Below are 17,475 nucleotides of genomic sequence, written 5' to 3' on the forward strand. Positions count from 1 at the left end.
TTCCTTTTCCAACACCTCTACATGAATGTCGTTCCGGATTGATTGTCGGTGCACCAATTTTGTAGAAAATTTTGAGTGTAATCAACGTATACGGACTACCAGTGTCAACCAGAGCAGATACCGTATATCCCAAAACTTTAACGTCCTTCATCATGGTATCATCATTGTCGACAATTGCGTTACACGATTTCGATGAATTGGTCGACTTTGCTGCCTCAGCATACAAACAATCTTTAGAGATGTGACCAGTTTTGTTGCACTTAAAACATTTCAATTCGTTTGGGCAAACCTTAACATCGTGTTCACTGCTTCCACACCGGAAACATCGACGATTCTTGGAGTTGGGTTTATTGTCATCTTTGGTAATATTTCTGTCTTTCTTGACGTCATTCTTCTTATTATTGCCAGAAAATTTATCGTATTTTGGCGAATTGGTTGTTGATTTCGATTTTGCTCTCATTACTTCATATGCATCGAGTCGCTTCTTAATATCTTTCAACGTGACCACACCGTATAAAACTGATTTGTTCGCGTCGGTATCATCGATGCCATCGATGACGTACTGAATTGTGGACTCTATTTCAACATCTGCTTGATCTGCAATAGCCATCATTCGATACAAATATTCACGATACGTTTCGGCTGATAATTTCTTTGCATCTCGTAACTGCTGGTGTATTTTCGCGCTGGATAATTTTTTGCCAAATTCTCGTTTCAACGAAGCCTTGAGTTGCTTGTATGTAACCACCGTTTTTTCAACATTGATAAACATTTGTGCTACACCAGTGAGCAAACGTTTCGCATACACATACTTATGAGCCTTGCCCCATTTCATTATTTTGGCAGTTGCTTCGAAGTCTTTGATCCATTTATGCAAATTCTGCTTTCGGTCACCAGAAAATCGTGTCATAGATTCCTCAACATCTTTGAATGTAAATATCGGCCGTTTGTTGCGTGCTGCAGGTATTGCATCATCACTGTCATTGCTGTCGGAATCACTTTCATCAGTAGCATCGGATGAATCATCTTCGCTAGTATCATTATCGCGTGCATCTTGATAATGGCTCTCATCAAGACCACCAACTGCACCATCACCTGCACTAACTGCGTCACCAGCTGCACCATCAACTGCATCTTCGCCATTGTTTTCGGCATCTCCGCCATGAACGTGTTCAAGTTCATCTCTCTTGATTTCTTTGATAAGTCGTTCCAATAAAACATCTTTCTTCGCATTTAAAGTAATGCTGCGACTTTTAAGCATTTCTTTAAGCTCTTTCACTGTCATCTTTCGAACATCTTCGATTAGTTTATCCATGATTTACTTTTACTGCTTCAAAGCAAATCCAACATAAGGACAAAACTATACGTCAACTGAATTCAACACTTGTCATTTTGGACAATCACTTTCTCTTTTATACCAGATTCATCTGGCAATTTTAACACATCAATGTAAAGTTAATGTTTCGATAGTGTTCTCACATACACAGTCAATGTGTAAATAGTATAAAGTTCTCATTGAACGGTTTCAAAGTCCATCCGTTCCACAATTACACAAAAACTTTGCCGTTGGATCGTCTCAATTCACTGTCGCAGCCATTTTGAACAAATTTTAAGAAAAATTTTCGAGGCACGACTAAAACACACGAAAACCTCCTGAATTGAAACAAAAAACACACTTCTGACACCAAATGTGGAGGTTCGGGCTGTGACTCGACTAATGAATTGAAACGAACACTTAATCGTTATAAAAATTCAAGTTTATTTACTCCGTAAATTCAAACACGTCTTATTCTAATGACTTTCGTATAAGAACTGACCCGATCAAAGGGTTGTACGCATACACGTACGACTTACTAACACATTCCCACACTTATACAAACTTTGTGAGGAAGGATTTTGGTTCGTTATTACTGACTTAATCCTTCTACAATTTGTGTAAGGAAGGACTTTCGTTTGTTCCAACTGAATTCATCCTTCTAGAAACTTGGTGAGGAAGCAGTTTGGTTCGTTCGTTCGTTCGTTCCTACTGACTTCATCCTTCCACAATTTGAGTAAATAAGGATTTTGGCTGGCTCCTACTGATTTCATCCTTCTAGAAACTATGTTTGGAGTTTGGTGTGTTCCTACTGAATTCATCCTTCTTCAAACTTGGTGAGGAAGTAGTTTGGTTCGTTCGTTCATACTGACTTCTTCCTTCTACAAACCATAAGGAAGGATTTTTGCGACTATTCCTTGTCAATGTATGAACTATTTGCAGTGTTAACATTATGAAATATGATTTCGCGCCGCGCGAAATAGTTTTCATATTGACTATTTACAGTCGGGTGCAAATAGTGTTCATATTGACTATTTGCTCTCGGGTGCAAATAGTGTTCATATTGACTATTTGCACCCGGGTGCAAATAGTGTTCATATTGACTATTTGTACTATAGTAAGGTCATTCGAAGTTTCAGTTGATATGACAAAATGAATAGTTTCTCACCTGCGTTGTGAAGATACTTAAAATTTCAACCAATTTTTTGATGGATGTGGTTACTATTTCGTAACTTTCCTGCCACTGTATCCAAATAACCTGTCAAATAAATAATTGAACAATATAACCAACAGCTGGCTGCAGTAAACATATAAGCTCACTTAATACCGAGAAAAGTTTGTCTTCGCTCTAAATCCTTTTCACAGTATAACCAAACCAAAAAATCGAAAAACAAACTATACATATGTATACAGCCGGATAGCATTCTGCATTTAATTTTTTTTTGTTCGAAAGTTTATCGCGATTACGGTAATGTCAGCTGTTATGTCACGGTTGTATGTTACACATTTTTCGTGTCTACATTTAATTAGGAATGTCCCAAATCTTTAATTACTTTTCAGCGACATGTCAGCTCCGTAAATAAATGAATGTTACGATACAGAGACTATGTACACATTTCACCCACGTATAATGAGCGCACCATATTCTTTGCATATCCTTTGGACGTTGCGCCTACATAATTTTAGAATTTTAATTGGTAGAGAGATTATCATAATAATCTAGAAGATGAGTAAAAGATGAGTGTTTTAAATTAATGGCCATGAAAATTCTAAACTAAGCGAAGGTGGTGTGTAAGGTCACAATTTTTCTCTAACATTAGAGCTCTTTGATGTTTATGAATTCATTTAAATAATGACTAATTTGCAAGCACAGTGAGGTAACCTTCGATGTGGAGAGCACAATGTAATGTGATCACTTGAAACTTTCTGATAGCTTAGAACTAGTGGAAAGTGATTATTTCAGACTCTATTTAACACAAAATTTATGCAAATACTTTTCACGGACGGTAAGCATTTGACCAGGAATAATATTTATCTATAAGTTGGTCGGTTTCTTTACCGGTTGATCAAAATGTTGGTTTGTTTACGTTAACTATGCCTCGACAGTCCACGTAAACAAACCATCATTATTTATCTCATCTATTACTTCTTTTCATCGAAGTTTTTACTATAGATTGTAACGAAATCTTTTACTTCAATGGTTTTATCGCACATTTAATAAAAGTCATCATAACGCAGAGCTCATGAGTTTTTTTTTTGCCGCGTAGATAAGAAATAACATAGTCAGTCGTGGTACAATTTCCTTCCATCAGTGAAATAATAATATCTTCCCGGGAATTATGACTGAAAATATATCCGGGCTGAAAATACTGAAAATTGCAATCTTGTTTTAAAATTGAAATTTTATTTTCCCGATGTTGGGAAATCTGCAGAGGACGAGGGGTAACTCACTTCTAGATTAAATGGATTAAATGAATTAAATGGATTAAATGGATTAAATGGTATTAAATGGATTAAATGGATTAAATGGATTAAATGGATTAAATGGTATTAAATGGATTAAATGGATTAAATGGATTTAATGGATTTAATGGATTAAATGAAATAAAAATTGGATTAAATGGATTAAATAGGAAAAAAGTTCATTTTACCAAATACTGTAAAAGTCTTAAAAATTGTTGATTTTGATCGAACCACGTACTACAACTCATACTACAATGTTAAAAAGCGAAAAAATCCACTTTTAGGAGTTTTTGGTGTAAAGTGGATTAAATGGATTAAATGGATTAAATAAATTTAATACCATTTTTCACAAAAAATTTTTTCCTATACCTCACGAGTACTTAAACGAGCTGGGGATCGTGCAAATCTATTTTTCGCAATTACTTTACAAATTTTTCAGGTCGGTAGCCTAATTATTTCGGTAAAACTAAAAATTTTTTTTGGATTAAATGGATTAAATGGATTAAATGGATTAAATGGATTAAATGGATTTAATGGATTAAATGGATTAAATGGAAGTGCGTCACCCCTCGGCAGAGGATCGTTTTCCTCATAATTCAATACCTTCTTGGTTTTACTTTCTCTTAAAAACCTTTCTCATTCACTTCCTTTTTGTAAAAAAAAAATGTTTCCTAGTAACGTGGTTTACGAGAGGATCGAGTGAAAATATTTGAAGATTTTATGGATATGTTGTTACTATAGTAAGCAGGCCTTTTGGCTGCTGAAGCGAAGACGATCCTCTGTTATAGAAAAAAAGCGTGTTCATTAAATGAAGTAAAAGATTGGAAATCAATCTATTTCTATTAAAAATACTTAGATCAAATGAAGATGAAAACTGTTAAGTCCAATTTCATTTTCCTTATAATTCGCTAATTAAAAAAGTCACATTTATGGCACCAATGTCCTTTCGTTATCGTCTTTTATTGTCACTATTAAAAGAAAAAATGGTGTCAGACTCATTGTTTTACACCGGTAACAAGATTTAAGTTAGCGAATTATAAGAAAAATGAAAGTAGGCTCAACGGTTTTTGATAAATCAATCTTTAAATGAAATAATTGATTCTATAGTAACTCTTACATGCTTCCCGTCTGAAACAAGATTCGTATGGGTAGCAGTCTCTATATCAACAGGATAGCTTCAAACATTTGAAAGAAAATTATTTGTTCACTCCGTTAGCTTTCGAAACTTTAGGTTGTATGAGGCCAGAAACTATGAAATTTGTTCAAAAATTGGGATCAATCATGAAGGCTGCTTCAGGAGAACCACGTTCAACAGATTATTTATTACAGAAAATTTCAATTGCCATTCAAAGAGGGAACGCGGCATGCATTTTGGGAACATTAGAAGCTAATAGAGTAGATGACTTTTATTTATTGTAAAATTTATTTTTTGAAAAGATCGATTTTTTACTGGCTGCGCCACTGTGAGCAGTCTTTTTTTCGCTTGTAAATAAATTGTGTTTCGATAGCTTCATACTTCCAAAAATTACGTCGATTTGTATCGGTTCCATTGCAATCTCTACATTGGTTTCCCACTCGATTGTCACGTTTCAGTTATATCAATCTTAATACCTGCCTCAAATTTTATATTTTAATCTTTTGGACTAAAATTGAATTCTTGTATTCTCTTCTACCAACCGAAAATGTCAGGATTTTATATGCAAAATGTTTGGTTTAATCCCTTAATAAAAATGCTCACCGTAGGCACATTATGAATGTCTACAAGAATTTTCCATAATTTTTTATCTAAACAATGGATGTGCGTAAAATTCGAAAATTAGGTATTCATCCCATACTATGCAGCGTCACAGACGATTTTGGTATACAAAAAACATTTTTCTCTGATTTTTCTTCATATATTTTTTTTAAGGAATTTCATACCCCAAAAACATACTCTTATTACTACCATAAAGCCGGCGTTGCTTTTGTTTTTATCCTCAACACATTCCACTACATAACATATACACCACAAATAAAATTAGACATCAAATATTCAGTATCAGCAATCCTTGTAAAAGGGGTCATTCACAAAGTGCTTGAAAAATGATTTTTTTTTCAGACCACTCCCATCATCATACGTCAAAAGAAAAATGGAGATCATTTCGAAAATGTTTCAAGCATACGCTTTTCCACAGCACTGCACCAGCATAAACACTTGACAAGTGTCAAATTTGAAGGCTTTGGTGATAAGAGCTACAGCTAAGGATCGTTTGTATTGTATGTTTTAACTCATACAACGAAAACCAGTCATCTATATGTACAAAAGAAACGCAGTGTCTCCGACTATATTCTATGTTCATGCTAGAAGCAGTGCTGTGGCTTTTCTCATACACCCCTTCTTGTAACCGAATTTGTGAACAGTGGCCAAGTATAAAAACTGGATGACTGTATGTGTAATACCTCTTGTTCCACACATTACATATTCACTGGAAATCTGATGAAATGAAACCAAGAAGCACTTTAATAAAATCGTATAATCCGCATAAATTGAGAAATATTTTTCCTTTTTTCTCATTTTTTATATTTGTCAAAAACATTGGTTAAGTGTTCCATTCTAGTTGAATGCGAATTGAACCGCTTTTATTGAGCAAAAACTTTATGTCTTATGTAGTTGTTGTATGAAGGACGAAATCCACACGTTTTTCTTTAAATGAATTTACCGTACTTCCCTACTGTGTCGATACAAACAGCCGTTACTTCACATGCAATATAAGGCGCCGGATTATTAAATGACCACACAGCGACCTTTTTAAGAATTCGGTCTATAAATCACTTTCACATTTCGTTACATATGTTGAACAAAGTAGATGAACGTTTGTGCCAAGTAAAAAGGGACAATTACTACGATGATGGCTTTGTCATTATAACTCCAAAATTCCTCGCAAAATTCTTTACGGAGCAACTTTTGATGTAAGAAATACGTAAAATAAAACATTACGATGGATGGGCGGAAGTAAAACTATGGTGTGGAAAGCAAAGAAAAAGTTGGGAGAAAAGACTTTAAAGAATTTTACATTTATGGAAAACTTTACGAAATCACTTCAGGCATTTTAGCATTAAACTATTTTTAAAGTTTTATTTACTATAGTACATTGGTATCCTTTAAAGTATATGACAGAACCATTTATTACTTCTGTTGTTCGGAGTATCTTGCAAATACAAAATCTATTACTTCATCCGTCTCAAACATGAATTTTGCAATAAAATAGAGCATATTAGTCAGAATTCTTGTTTTTGTCGTCGCAGCCGATAACAGATGGCAATTTGTTCTTACACTTTTAGAAGACTCTACAACTAGGGCTGAATTTAAAAAATTAATGAAGCAAAAGCAGCAAAGCCGGAGAATAATTGCTACGATTGTAGTCGTATCTTCTATAAGTACAACAAAAGCTCATACCTTTTTTTTCCATATTTCAAGCATGCACCGGAACTGGATTTGCATTTGATGCAAAACATAATGGAACAAAAGAGTTCTCCAATTGTATTTTTTTCGAACCATCCACTGCTAAGCAGCCACGGAGATGAAAAACTCATTTTTTTGTTTGTTTGTATTCTCAGTAATTCGGCTTTGAATATTAGATGCTACGTGAAAAGTTGGAGATTTTCTTATCGAGCTTAAAAGCAGAAAGCTTTAATTAAAATGTCGATTTTATCGGATGTACGTATATCATAATACCGACAATATTATGAGTTTATAAACACAAGAACTAAAATGCGTTGGATAGAAAATAAAATTTAAAATAATTTTCGCTTGTAAAACGGAGCTAATCTTCACGTCAAATAAATCGGATAACTTAATGCGTGTTTACCATGCTCTGTGCATAATAAAACGACTCAGACGCTGAAACAATTTTCGCTTACGTTCCATAAATAAAATATGAAATCTGTCGCATTAATTATACAGCGTTATCGACTTGGCTATACCCATTCTATTATGTGTGCTATGTGACTAGAAAAGCATGTAAAATCCGTGCGTGTATTATATGGTTCTAAAAGACCACTAGCCAAAAGCACATACGACATCAGAACACGCTCTATTTTGCTTATTTATTTTTTTAAATAATGTGGACCGACATATATGTGTACATTGTGCGCCAGAATGTCTCAAACGAAAATTACTTCGACAGAAATATTACAACATTTTCATTTAGCTATTTTATGCTCAGTCTAAAATGAAATGACCGGAGAGAACCAACCATCTTCGAAAAATATGATTTATTCAATTTTACAAACAATAATGTACCCAGTACACACATATCGCAACATTTCACAGAACGTTATGCATATGTATGACGGCGAAAACGTTAATATAATATCCACTCTTTCTACATCACATTTATAGCTCAATCGCAACAATTTATTCCGGTCGATTTAGGAGGTTTTAGAGCGAGTCGAGTTCCACATGTAACTAAATAACTTTCCAAGTTCTATTGAGTTCAATTTGAATTTGAGGAACGCTTGAGTAATATGAGAAAGTTTATGTTTTGGTAAGTTTAAATTTTCGGGAAATTGTTTCAGTAATTCGTTCTTTGAATATCTCTAATTTCCCATTCCCCAAAGTATTCATAATTTCTTAAACTATCCACAAGTTTCCTTGAATAGTAAGGAAATTAGTGAAATCACTTTAATTTCCTCACATAACGTTCTTTACACGAAGTAACACAACCCAGAGTTTCGTTTCCAAGCTACCCTTACACCATACTGATTTTACTTGACTTCGACCTCGCTTTTTAATCTTTCAGAAACTTCTTCTAATTATCTACAGTTAAAATAAGATAATTTTAACAAACGAAGTAATAGATTTGATACTTATTATCGTGATACAGACGCTGCTTCTAAAAAGATTCATAAAGTCTTCCTTTACTGTTTTTGATCTTGTGCTAAAGTTAATTGGTTGATGTTTCGATAAAAGCCTCATTAGCAGTTAGAAGTGGTATCATCGTGGAGTCAGTGTGTATATTTAAGTAAAAGAATTACAAGAACATATTTATTTAGGGTTTATACTTTCAAAGGACGAAACTGTGTAGCTATATACGATGAACTTTTCTGCTGAATTTGAAACATTTAAAATTTCACACAAAAATTTCTACAACGTTGGCTGATTGTTTACCATGCTCATTAAAATCATCTCCAACTCCTCCAACTCCCATATACTGTTTTTGGTGTATATTACACAACATTTCCATATTCAGAGCGCAGCTCAAAGTCTTATTGTGAAACCGAATGGATCTTATATTTGTTTCAAATTTATAATAAAATATGGAAAGCATGTTCTCGCGCACAGTTTTCGAACTATAAACCGAAACGATTTCACCGGAGAATTTGTATATTTTATATCAATGCAACAATACTATTGTTAGGTGTTTTCATGCTCATAAATGTTGTGAGTTAGAATCGGTAAACACAAGCAATGTAAGGTCAGAGGTTACAAAAGATATTAATGTACTGGGATATCATGTGAAGGTAATAAATGTAATTTTCCTAAGTTAAATTTATTTGGTATTAACATATTTTGCGTTTTGATGTGAATGTACAGCTAAATTCGTACAAATTGTTGTTTTAGATATTTTTATGCCATTGCCGAAATAAAAAACGAAAAAAGCCATGTACTGTTTTGTACTTCACACGTACCCTCAAACTGAATTTCACCTTTTTGCTCTTTTAGAAACAGCAAGACTATCGCTTCAAAGATATTAAATCTGCTACTTCATTTGTGTAATGTATCTACCAGTGTTTCAGTAAAGTCAGTACTTCAATATTGTTATCATTCATTCTTCTATATAAAACCACACTTGCCATAGTTCATTGCATATTCTTGTCGTCGTTGTAAATACCAGATGACTAATGGATTTAACTAACGGACCATAAAATCCTAACCAAACTAACCTATTGCAGTACTAAATATATTGAAGTACCAGATCAACGACCATCTACAGCCAAAAATAAATTATGCGTCTGCTTTTCACCGTTTGAAGTGAATTACTAATGACTCTCAAAATAGTAAACCTTCGTTGGCATGTGAAGTCGCCACAATTTCTCAAAATACTTCATTGTTTGCGCTCTTTCAGGTGAAATAACTTCACGCTGGAAAATATCAATGAAATTTCATGATGTTCTCGGTCCACCACAACTCATTCATTAGATTGTAACATTATTGATCTATTTATTATCATTGAGATAAATTTAGCGTAAAGTGCAACTCAATGTATTAAATTGATTAAAAATTGCCCTAATTCCCATATGAATTGTTTTAATCCTCATTCCACCATTTTTATTTTTTAAACAACCAACGTTGAACTATTACTATATCAACACCAATAAATCGCAAACTGTCGAATGCCACTTTTAATTTAAGTTAAGAATTTAATTTGCTAATTCACTTATCCCCCTTTGCTGCCTCGAATGACATAGACGTATAGTTTAAGAAGTTTCATGGAAGTTTTAAAACACTTTATAGTCAAGCGTTTCAATCTACAACAGTCATTAATGTGTTAAAGACTGGAGCAAATTACAAATGCTTAATGGAAAATGTTCAATGATGTTGAATGAAGTGGCAAGAGATCAGATATTTCAGGCTCGTCTCATTGATTTGTTCTGGTTGGGGGTTTGAAGTGAAGTGAAAACTTATTGCATTTAAACAGAAAGTGACTTTAAGTTGGTTTCTAATTATACTTATCTGTGGGAAAATCAAAAACTTTGTTCGTTTCTTGTTACTCGCTACCTTAATCTATATAAAAAATAAAATTGTCGATAGCCACCTGTTCTACACGATTCAATATAATGAAGAAAACTCGAGGTGATTGTTTCAATACAAAAAATCTGGAAGCTCGACCTCGACGAAACCAGACGCCACACCTGAATTGTCGAAGAAAATGTCGAAGGAAAACAAAAGTTATTCATACTCTCATACCTACTATACTAACGATAGGTAGGGAAGACATTTAGAGTGGTTATTTGAAGTCATGAACCCCTAGATATTTGCTGCAACAATGACTTCCCCGTTCCCGTTACTTTTTAAATTTTTTGTAATGAGGCTGCAGCGGAACCACATCCGTCATTAGGTCCATCGGTTGCATGTTTCGTACTTCGGACATCGCAACCAATCCAACGCACTATGCCACTATTTACTTTCATACCTATTTCATACTAACGATAGGTAGGGAAGACATTTGAAGTGGTTATTTGAAGTCATGAACCCCTAGATATTTGCTGCAACAATGACTTCCCCGTTCCCATTACTTTTTAAATTTTTTGTAATGAGGCTGCAGCGGAACCACATCCGTCATTAGGTCCATCGGTTGCATGTTTCGTACTCCGGACATCGCAACCAATCCAACGCACTATGCCACTATTTGTGCACAAATGTGTTGCCTAGTGAATCATTCCTGGTGGAAAAGTGACCATGTTAAGATTACAATTTCCAAAAAAAAAATTGTCTTAGTCCATACACCCCACAGACACCGAGATTTGCGGTACGTTACCACGTTTTCCATCTAATAATAGTGAGTTAGCTAATTTTACAATTCTTGAGCAGAAAAGAGCAATAAATTGAGATACGAATGAGTGGGCTGGACAATGACGCCTACAACAAATTAATCGGTTTCCATCCTTCACCTATAAATAAACCTATTGTGCGCGGTGGATATTTAATTTTTGAATAAGCTCACCGGAAGCATCCAAATATTTGTTTCAATTAAAATGTGGAATTGTTTTCGATATAAATAAACAATCAACTATTTGCATTGTCAACATTTCCACGTATATAGATTTTGCGTCAACATAACTGCCGTGGTGGTGTACAAACAGTACACTCACTATGTGTACAAATATATATTCAAATATTGATCTATAGAAATTTTTGAAATACGAAACTTATAAAACATGACCATAGTTAAAAAGAAGATATGTCCCGCGGGCTTTAGAATATATCGAACCAACAAAACATTGTTTCTCCATTGCGCCAGTTTGACATCGTTTGAATTAAAATGAAATAAAACAGAGGTTGGAGAGAGAAAGAGAGTTCGTAAAATATTGAATTTATATATAGTATACAGTATATATAACCAAACATATTCGTATAATCATGGTAATAAGGAACACAAAATATAAAAGTAAAATTTCTGTCGTGTTCAGCACAGACACACACAAACACAGTCTTTATCCGTAATAACGTTTTTAGGATGTATGTCCTGCGAGAATAGCTTGTATTAAAAAAAATTATTTTCTATTTTTTCACATATGAACGAGACATTCGGTTGTAATTTTGGGGATTGCCTGAATACAGACCGAATAGTAATACAAAGTTAATATATGTAATGACCGGCGAACACGTTTTCGGAAATTATTTTATGGTTATACCCATACATAAAAACCAAGCGAATCAAAGAAATGTAAACACTTTAGGGATGTGGGTTAGGTGACGAGAATATGGTAGTAAATAAATGTAATAAACTCATTCAACGACACAACAACAACAAAAAGATTCATTGACCCTGTCTAACTCAATAAAACCATATAGACAGCAGAGAGCAATTTATTTTTAGATAATTTGATTTGCCAATAGAAATCAGGTCGACTTCTTTACAGGAAAGGAATCAAGATATTCGTTCGGATATTCCAATTAAATGTTTATATACGGAAGAGGAGATGATTGTATTGATTGAATTATCGAAAAATGGTAGAGATAAGGGACCATTCAAAATTGTGTACGAACCTTTAAGTGGAAAATGTCTGCAAGAGCGTACGCTTTATACATTAAATTCTCGCCATACACGTACACTAAAACATGAATTATAACGGTTGAGGCCTTTTCTTCGTTTTAAACACTCGGGGTCATTTAAAGATTCAATCTGCCAATCTTCTTCTACAGCGGACGTTAGTGAAATTTACTTCAATTATTCTTGATATGGTCAAGATACAGACAAATCTAATTTTATGGTCTATACGGTCCGTGTAACTAGTCAGTCCAAAAGTACGATCAGTTTTGTTTGTATGAGTGGACCAGGTGAAAAACAGTTGACACAAATTTCACTGACGTCCACTGTGTCTCAACAAAGTTGAAATTACACCAATTAGAAAGAGGGATTCTTTTGAAAAACAGCCTACCGAAATCGGACACATTTTCCATTTCACCAGCCATAAAAGCTTCGAAGAATTTTTTTGAGAGTGGTTTTGGCTTCTAGGGTCGAAGTCCTTTCTAGGTACCTATAAAAAGTTCCACTAGAAAACACGCCCGATTTCGGTAGGCTGTTTTTCAAAAGAATCCCTCAAAAGAAAGCAGTATCTAGTATCGGTTAAGGATTAAAACACAACAGGAAACCTATTGTTCTTTGTACTTCGTACGAGCCTGTAAAAAGCACTTAGACGTTCAACTATATTATAGGCGAATAACGGTTTTTGTATTACTGTTATTTCATTGCATTAATTTGTGACAAAAGGACATCCAAAACAGACAGCACGTGTAACAGTTTAAAATTGAAGTGATACTCGGATTGGTTATGAAATTTAATATTTCGAAGAGAAAAGTTTTTGTCTTTTCGGGGTTTGTGAAGAGCCCTTTATCATTCTGCTTTAAAAAGTCTAGAATTTCACCGATTAATTACACACAATATTTTCATCTTTTAATTGTGGAAACACGCTTCGTTGAGAATTTCTATTGGCTGAAACGATCCCATGACAAATTTCAATCAATTCGAATTGGGCAAGGCTAGGTGTTAGACCAAGTGGAAAAATTCACTTCTCTTTATGCTTGGTAGTGGTATTTTTGGGAACAATTTCTTATTCTTCCGATAAATATTCAGTCTTATCTAGACTGTCGTAAATACGCTGCACTTAATCTGAAGATCGCACTTTACAAGTCTAAGCGATCAATTTTACAAAAATATTCCCTGACTAATACGAAATTAGAAGGCAATTATCGAAAATGCAACCTAATAATAGCTTAAACTTCGACGTAATTTAGACAATTTAGATAAAACCAACTAAACTGCCGAAAGCATCAAATTTTGAATTTATTGCTCAATTTTCCTGAATCGATATTTATACGATATGGTTTACGGGCGATAGTTAAAATTTCTTTACAATCCATTTTAGTCTTTAATAAAAATATAAAAAAAACCTGTTGATAACGCATGCAAAGCTGCAGGCAGTTTAGTCGATGAAATATTTCCGAAATAAAATGTTTAACATGAGCCACTACGAATGTTAAAGTATTCCACAGCCAGTTGACTGTAAGCATTCATGTTTGTTTTGATCATAAACTGTAAAAACAAAATCAAATTTGTTTAGGCATCCAATGCTTCATCAGCGAAATGAGTTTTTTCACCTGAGCATTGCTGTAGCTTCCTTTAATTTCCTCAGACAACCGTATCCAATTGTTTGTAATTTCAAGTCTTTTCACCACTTCACGTACACCTGTATAAATGTCGGTAACGGAAAACTCTATCCAGGCTCCAGGCCAAGCGCCATTTAGAAATATGACACTGTCAACGATACTGGCTTCAGGCAGTGGAAAGTTTGAAGTAGTTTCCAAGCATGAATAACCTTCCCATTTGTTGGATAAGAAAAATAATGATGTGTCGCGGTAGGGAGTTATTGTAGTATCCACGTAAGATTTTATGATCAATTCGGGTAAGTATTGTAAATGGCATTCTTTGAATATACCAAACAACGACGTCGCATTGTTGAAATCGATTTTTAAACATGCTGGCAGTTCTATTTCCGGTGTTGGAGTTTCTGTTTCTGGAGTCGGCGCTTCAGTTGTAGGAGCTTCAGTTGTAGGAGCTTCAGTTGTAGAAACTTCAGTTGTAGGAGCTTCGGTTGACGGAGCTTCAGTTGTAGGAGCTTCTGTTGTAGGGGCTTCTGTTGTAGGAGTTTCTGTTGTAGGAGTTTCTGTTGTAGGAGCTTCTGTTGTGGGAGCTTCTGTTTCCCTTGTTGGGGCTTCTGTTACAACAGTTGTACTTTCCGGTTCATGTGGAACACAATTTTCGTCTGTTATTTGACGGTCATAAAATTTTAAAAATTCAACCGCAAGATCACTGTTGCTACCAATGCGTACTTTAAGGCCGATCTAAAACAAATTTGCTACATTCAATATAGACTGAAGATTAGTGGTGAAAAGCGCAAAATCACTTACGACTGCATTGTCAAATGAGCCTAAACTGGGCAATGTATAATCCTTTTTGTATAACGTCCAGTCGTTTGTGTTGGCATTGATTTGGAATGACAATATGTCCTCAATGAACAACTGCACGTCATTGTACTGATCAATGTCTTTATTGTTTCGCATATTAATTCCAATTTGAAACGAAAACGAACTGAAATTTCCGCGAAACGGAATTTTTGTTGATATGCACTGAGTGATGTCCGAGTGAACACTTTTGTTTGTAGTTAGGAAAAACCGGGAATCTTCACGAAATGGTGCAAATGTTGAGTCACTGTAAGATAGTGTCCTGAGTGGATGACTTCCAGCCAATGTACAATCGTCGAATTCGCTTAGAATTAGTGGATCGTTAAAATCATAAAAAGCACATGTTGGATTCTCGCCTAATGCGAAATGCATTTGGATTAAAATTACAATAATCGCGAAAGCTTTCATTTCAATTTCTGTGTAGTTCACTTGCAAAAGTTCGGGCAGAGAGCCGTTGGGCGACTGGCGATTGAATGGAGTGTAAATCACATTTTATTCATACAATTCAGTGAATAATCAGATTAGTTATCTGTTCCTTATAAAATATTTTTATTGAGTGGGTTCGATAAGTTTGGACATTCCATTTGTTTCAAATTGGGGCAATAATATTTTTCGTCACGGTTACAAAAGGTCATAGGGTTACAAAAGATGTCTTCTTTTCGAGTCTTTTGCCTTAATTCATTGAAGAGCAGGTAAGGTGGTAATACAGGCTTCAGAAGTTGGAGATTTTCTCTTGGTAAATGGTTTATGGAATTTATCAGGTCATACCTACAGAGGAAAATCTTTGCACTAATCCTACTCGTTATCCGAGATTTTCGTTCAACCCGCTGTCTTTTTTATGCTAAATGCCTCTGCTATATACAGTGATATTAAACGTAAAGGCTACACGTTTGGTTCTTCGGCTGGTCGTTTCGTTGTTTTTATACACATTTCTCTATCAAGGACTGTTTGGGTCGAAAAATGTCCCATATTTTCCCAAAAATGCTTTTTTCCGAAAATTAATTCACAGAGCGAAAAAACGCAAAAACGGAGCAAACGACCAGGTGAAGTCGAAACCAAAAAGTGTAACCTTAATGTTGAAATGTTAAAACCTACAAACTGAGAAATGTTTTAAGAGCTGTTGGACTAGAAAATTTAATAAAACTTTTGAAAATCATTGGTAGGTTCGTTGTATGAAATTATTGCTAAACGAACGGATGTGAATTCACTATCTTAATGGCAGGCTATAAATTAATTGGGATTTACTAGAAATACAAATTCATTTTTAATATCTTCTTGGTAACTTAATGTAGGTGAGTAATCGGAGATTAACGAAAAATTAACTGATAAGAGTCATTGTACGTACAATGACCATTACGACGATTGAAGCAAATACTTTGAAACAGACCTATTTGGCTGGCAATTAAAACTTTATTTGGAACCGTTATTAAATGAAATTAATTCTTCGGAAGTATTTTCTTCTTCGAAAGTCTCTTGAAAATTCCATTATCGATCCAGTTCACAAAAAAAAAACCTCGCTAAAATTCTCGTTTTCACCTCCGTCTTCCATATACTCGAACATTAAACTTTCCGTTTTTACGATTATTTCACGCCATATTCAAGCGAATTAGAACTGAAAAATTGAAAAGATAATAAGCTTCCGTATCCAATTCGATCTAAAATCGAAACGAATTAACTTTTTCATTGTAAAAATTTACGATTAAATAATCCGCACGCAGAATGTATTTAAAATTCAATTATAATGTCCCACCCCACCTTTTATTCCCATCATCCACATATACTTAAAGCCGGTATATGTTTTATAGCCGATATTAATTTCACCCCTGCCTCCCAGAAGATATAACAAAAATCAAAGTCATAAATTCTTTATTTGAAAAGAAACGAGAAAAAATGTTGCTTCATGTGTGCTAAGCGTGTAACCAGTAGAAATATAATGACTTTAACTTCTATTTTTCTTTGGTAAGTCATTGAGTGTGTTTGAACTTTTATTTTCGATGAAAATGTAGAAAGAAAAACACAAAAAATGCGACACAATTCTATTCTTCATGTTTGGCGATTAGATAGCATCGTAAAGTTAAATCGTACACAGTGGATTGAAAAGATTTCATTAAAAGTGATGCGATGGAAAAAGTCGACCAAAAGCTAACGAACGGAAAATGTAGTGGATAACATCATCAACAAAGTTCGTATATACACGAAACGCAAGAATTATACACCAACCAATTTTTAGATAAATCAGATGTACTCCGATTGGATAGCCAAAATGACATCACACATATTATGTATGAGTGCGAGAAGATATGAACTTTAAATGTGAAACTGAATTTAACGGGAGAGCAAAAAGAATTCGCCAATATAAGCACCAGATCGTACATTTGCCGCTGTGTCGCTGTGCGATTATAATAGAATGGAATGGACTGAGAAAATTGCATCAAAAATGCAATGAAAGTTTTGTTTTTTATCCGTCATT

At 34.4% G+C, this 17,475-nt stretch overlaps 2 protein-coding genes across 2 annotated transcripts in view; both read right to left on the reverse strand.

Moving 5' to 3' along the window:
• The window catches only part of LOC119070673, a 73,526-nt gene that overhangs the window by 34,211 nt on the left and 21,840 nt on the right, over positions 1-17,475 (reverse strand). The gene's annotated exons all lie outside the window — the stretch shown is intronic.
• On the reverse strand, positions 13,804-15,483 carry LOC119070672. Its single transcript, XM_037175111.1, has 3 exons — positions 14,952-15,483; positions 14,142-14,885; positions 13,804-14,076 (listed from the first exon to the last, which is right to left on the reverse strand). Exons 1-3 carry the CDS (start codon positions 15,411-15,413, stop codon positions 13,999-14,001), a joined length of 1,284 nt encoding a protein of 427 aa, XP_037031006.1. The 5' UTR covers positions 15,414-15,483; the 3' UTR covers positions 13,804-13,998.

This window comes from Bradysia coprophila, assembly GCF_014529535.1.
Source record: "Bradysia coprophila strain Holo2 chromosome IV unlocalized genomic scaffold, BU_Bcop_v1 contig_106, whole genome shotgun sequence".
Taxonomy (NCBI): Eukaryota; Metazoa; Arthropoda; class Insecta; order Diptera; family Sciaridae; genus Bradysia; species Bradysia coprophila.

Bases quoted from the DNA above. Each gene is read 5' to 3' on its own strand.
- LOC119070672 (XM_037175111.1), bottom strand. From the start codon at position 15,413: ATGAAAGCTTTCGCGATTATTGTAATTTTAATCCAAATGCATTTCGCA. The intron at 14,886-14,951 runs GTAAGTGATTTT...AATTTGTTTTAG, and splicing joins GCTCATTTGACAATGCAGTC to ATCGGCCTTAAAGTACGCAT. The intron at 14,077-14,141 runs GTGAAAAAACTC...TTGTTTTTACAG, and splicing joins GAAGCTACAGCAATGCTCAG to TTTATGATCAAAACAAACAT.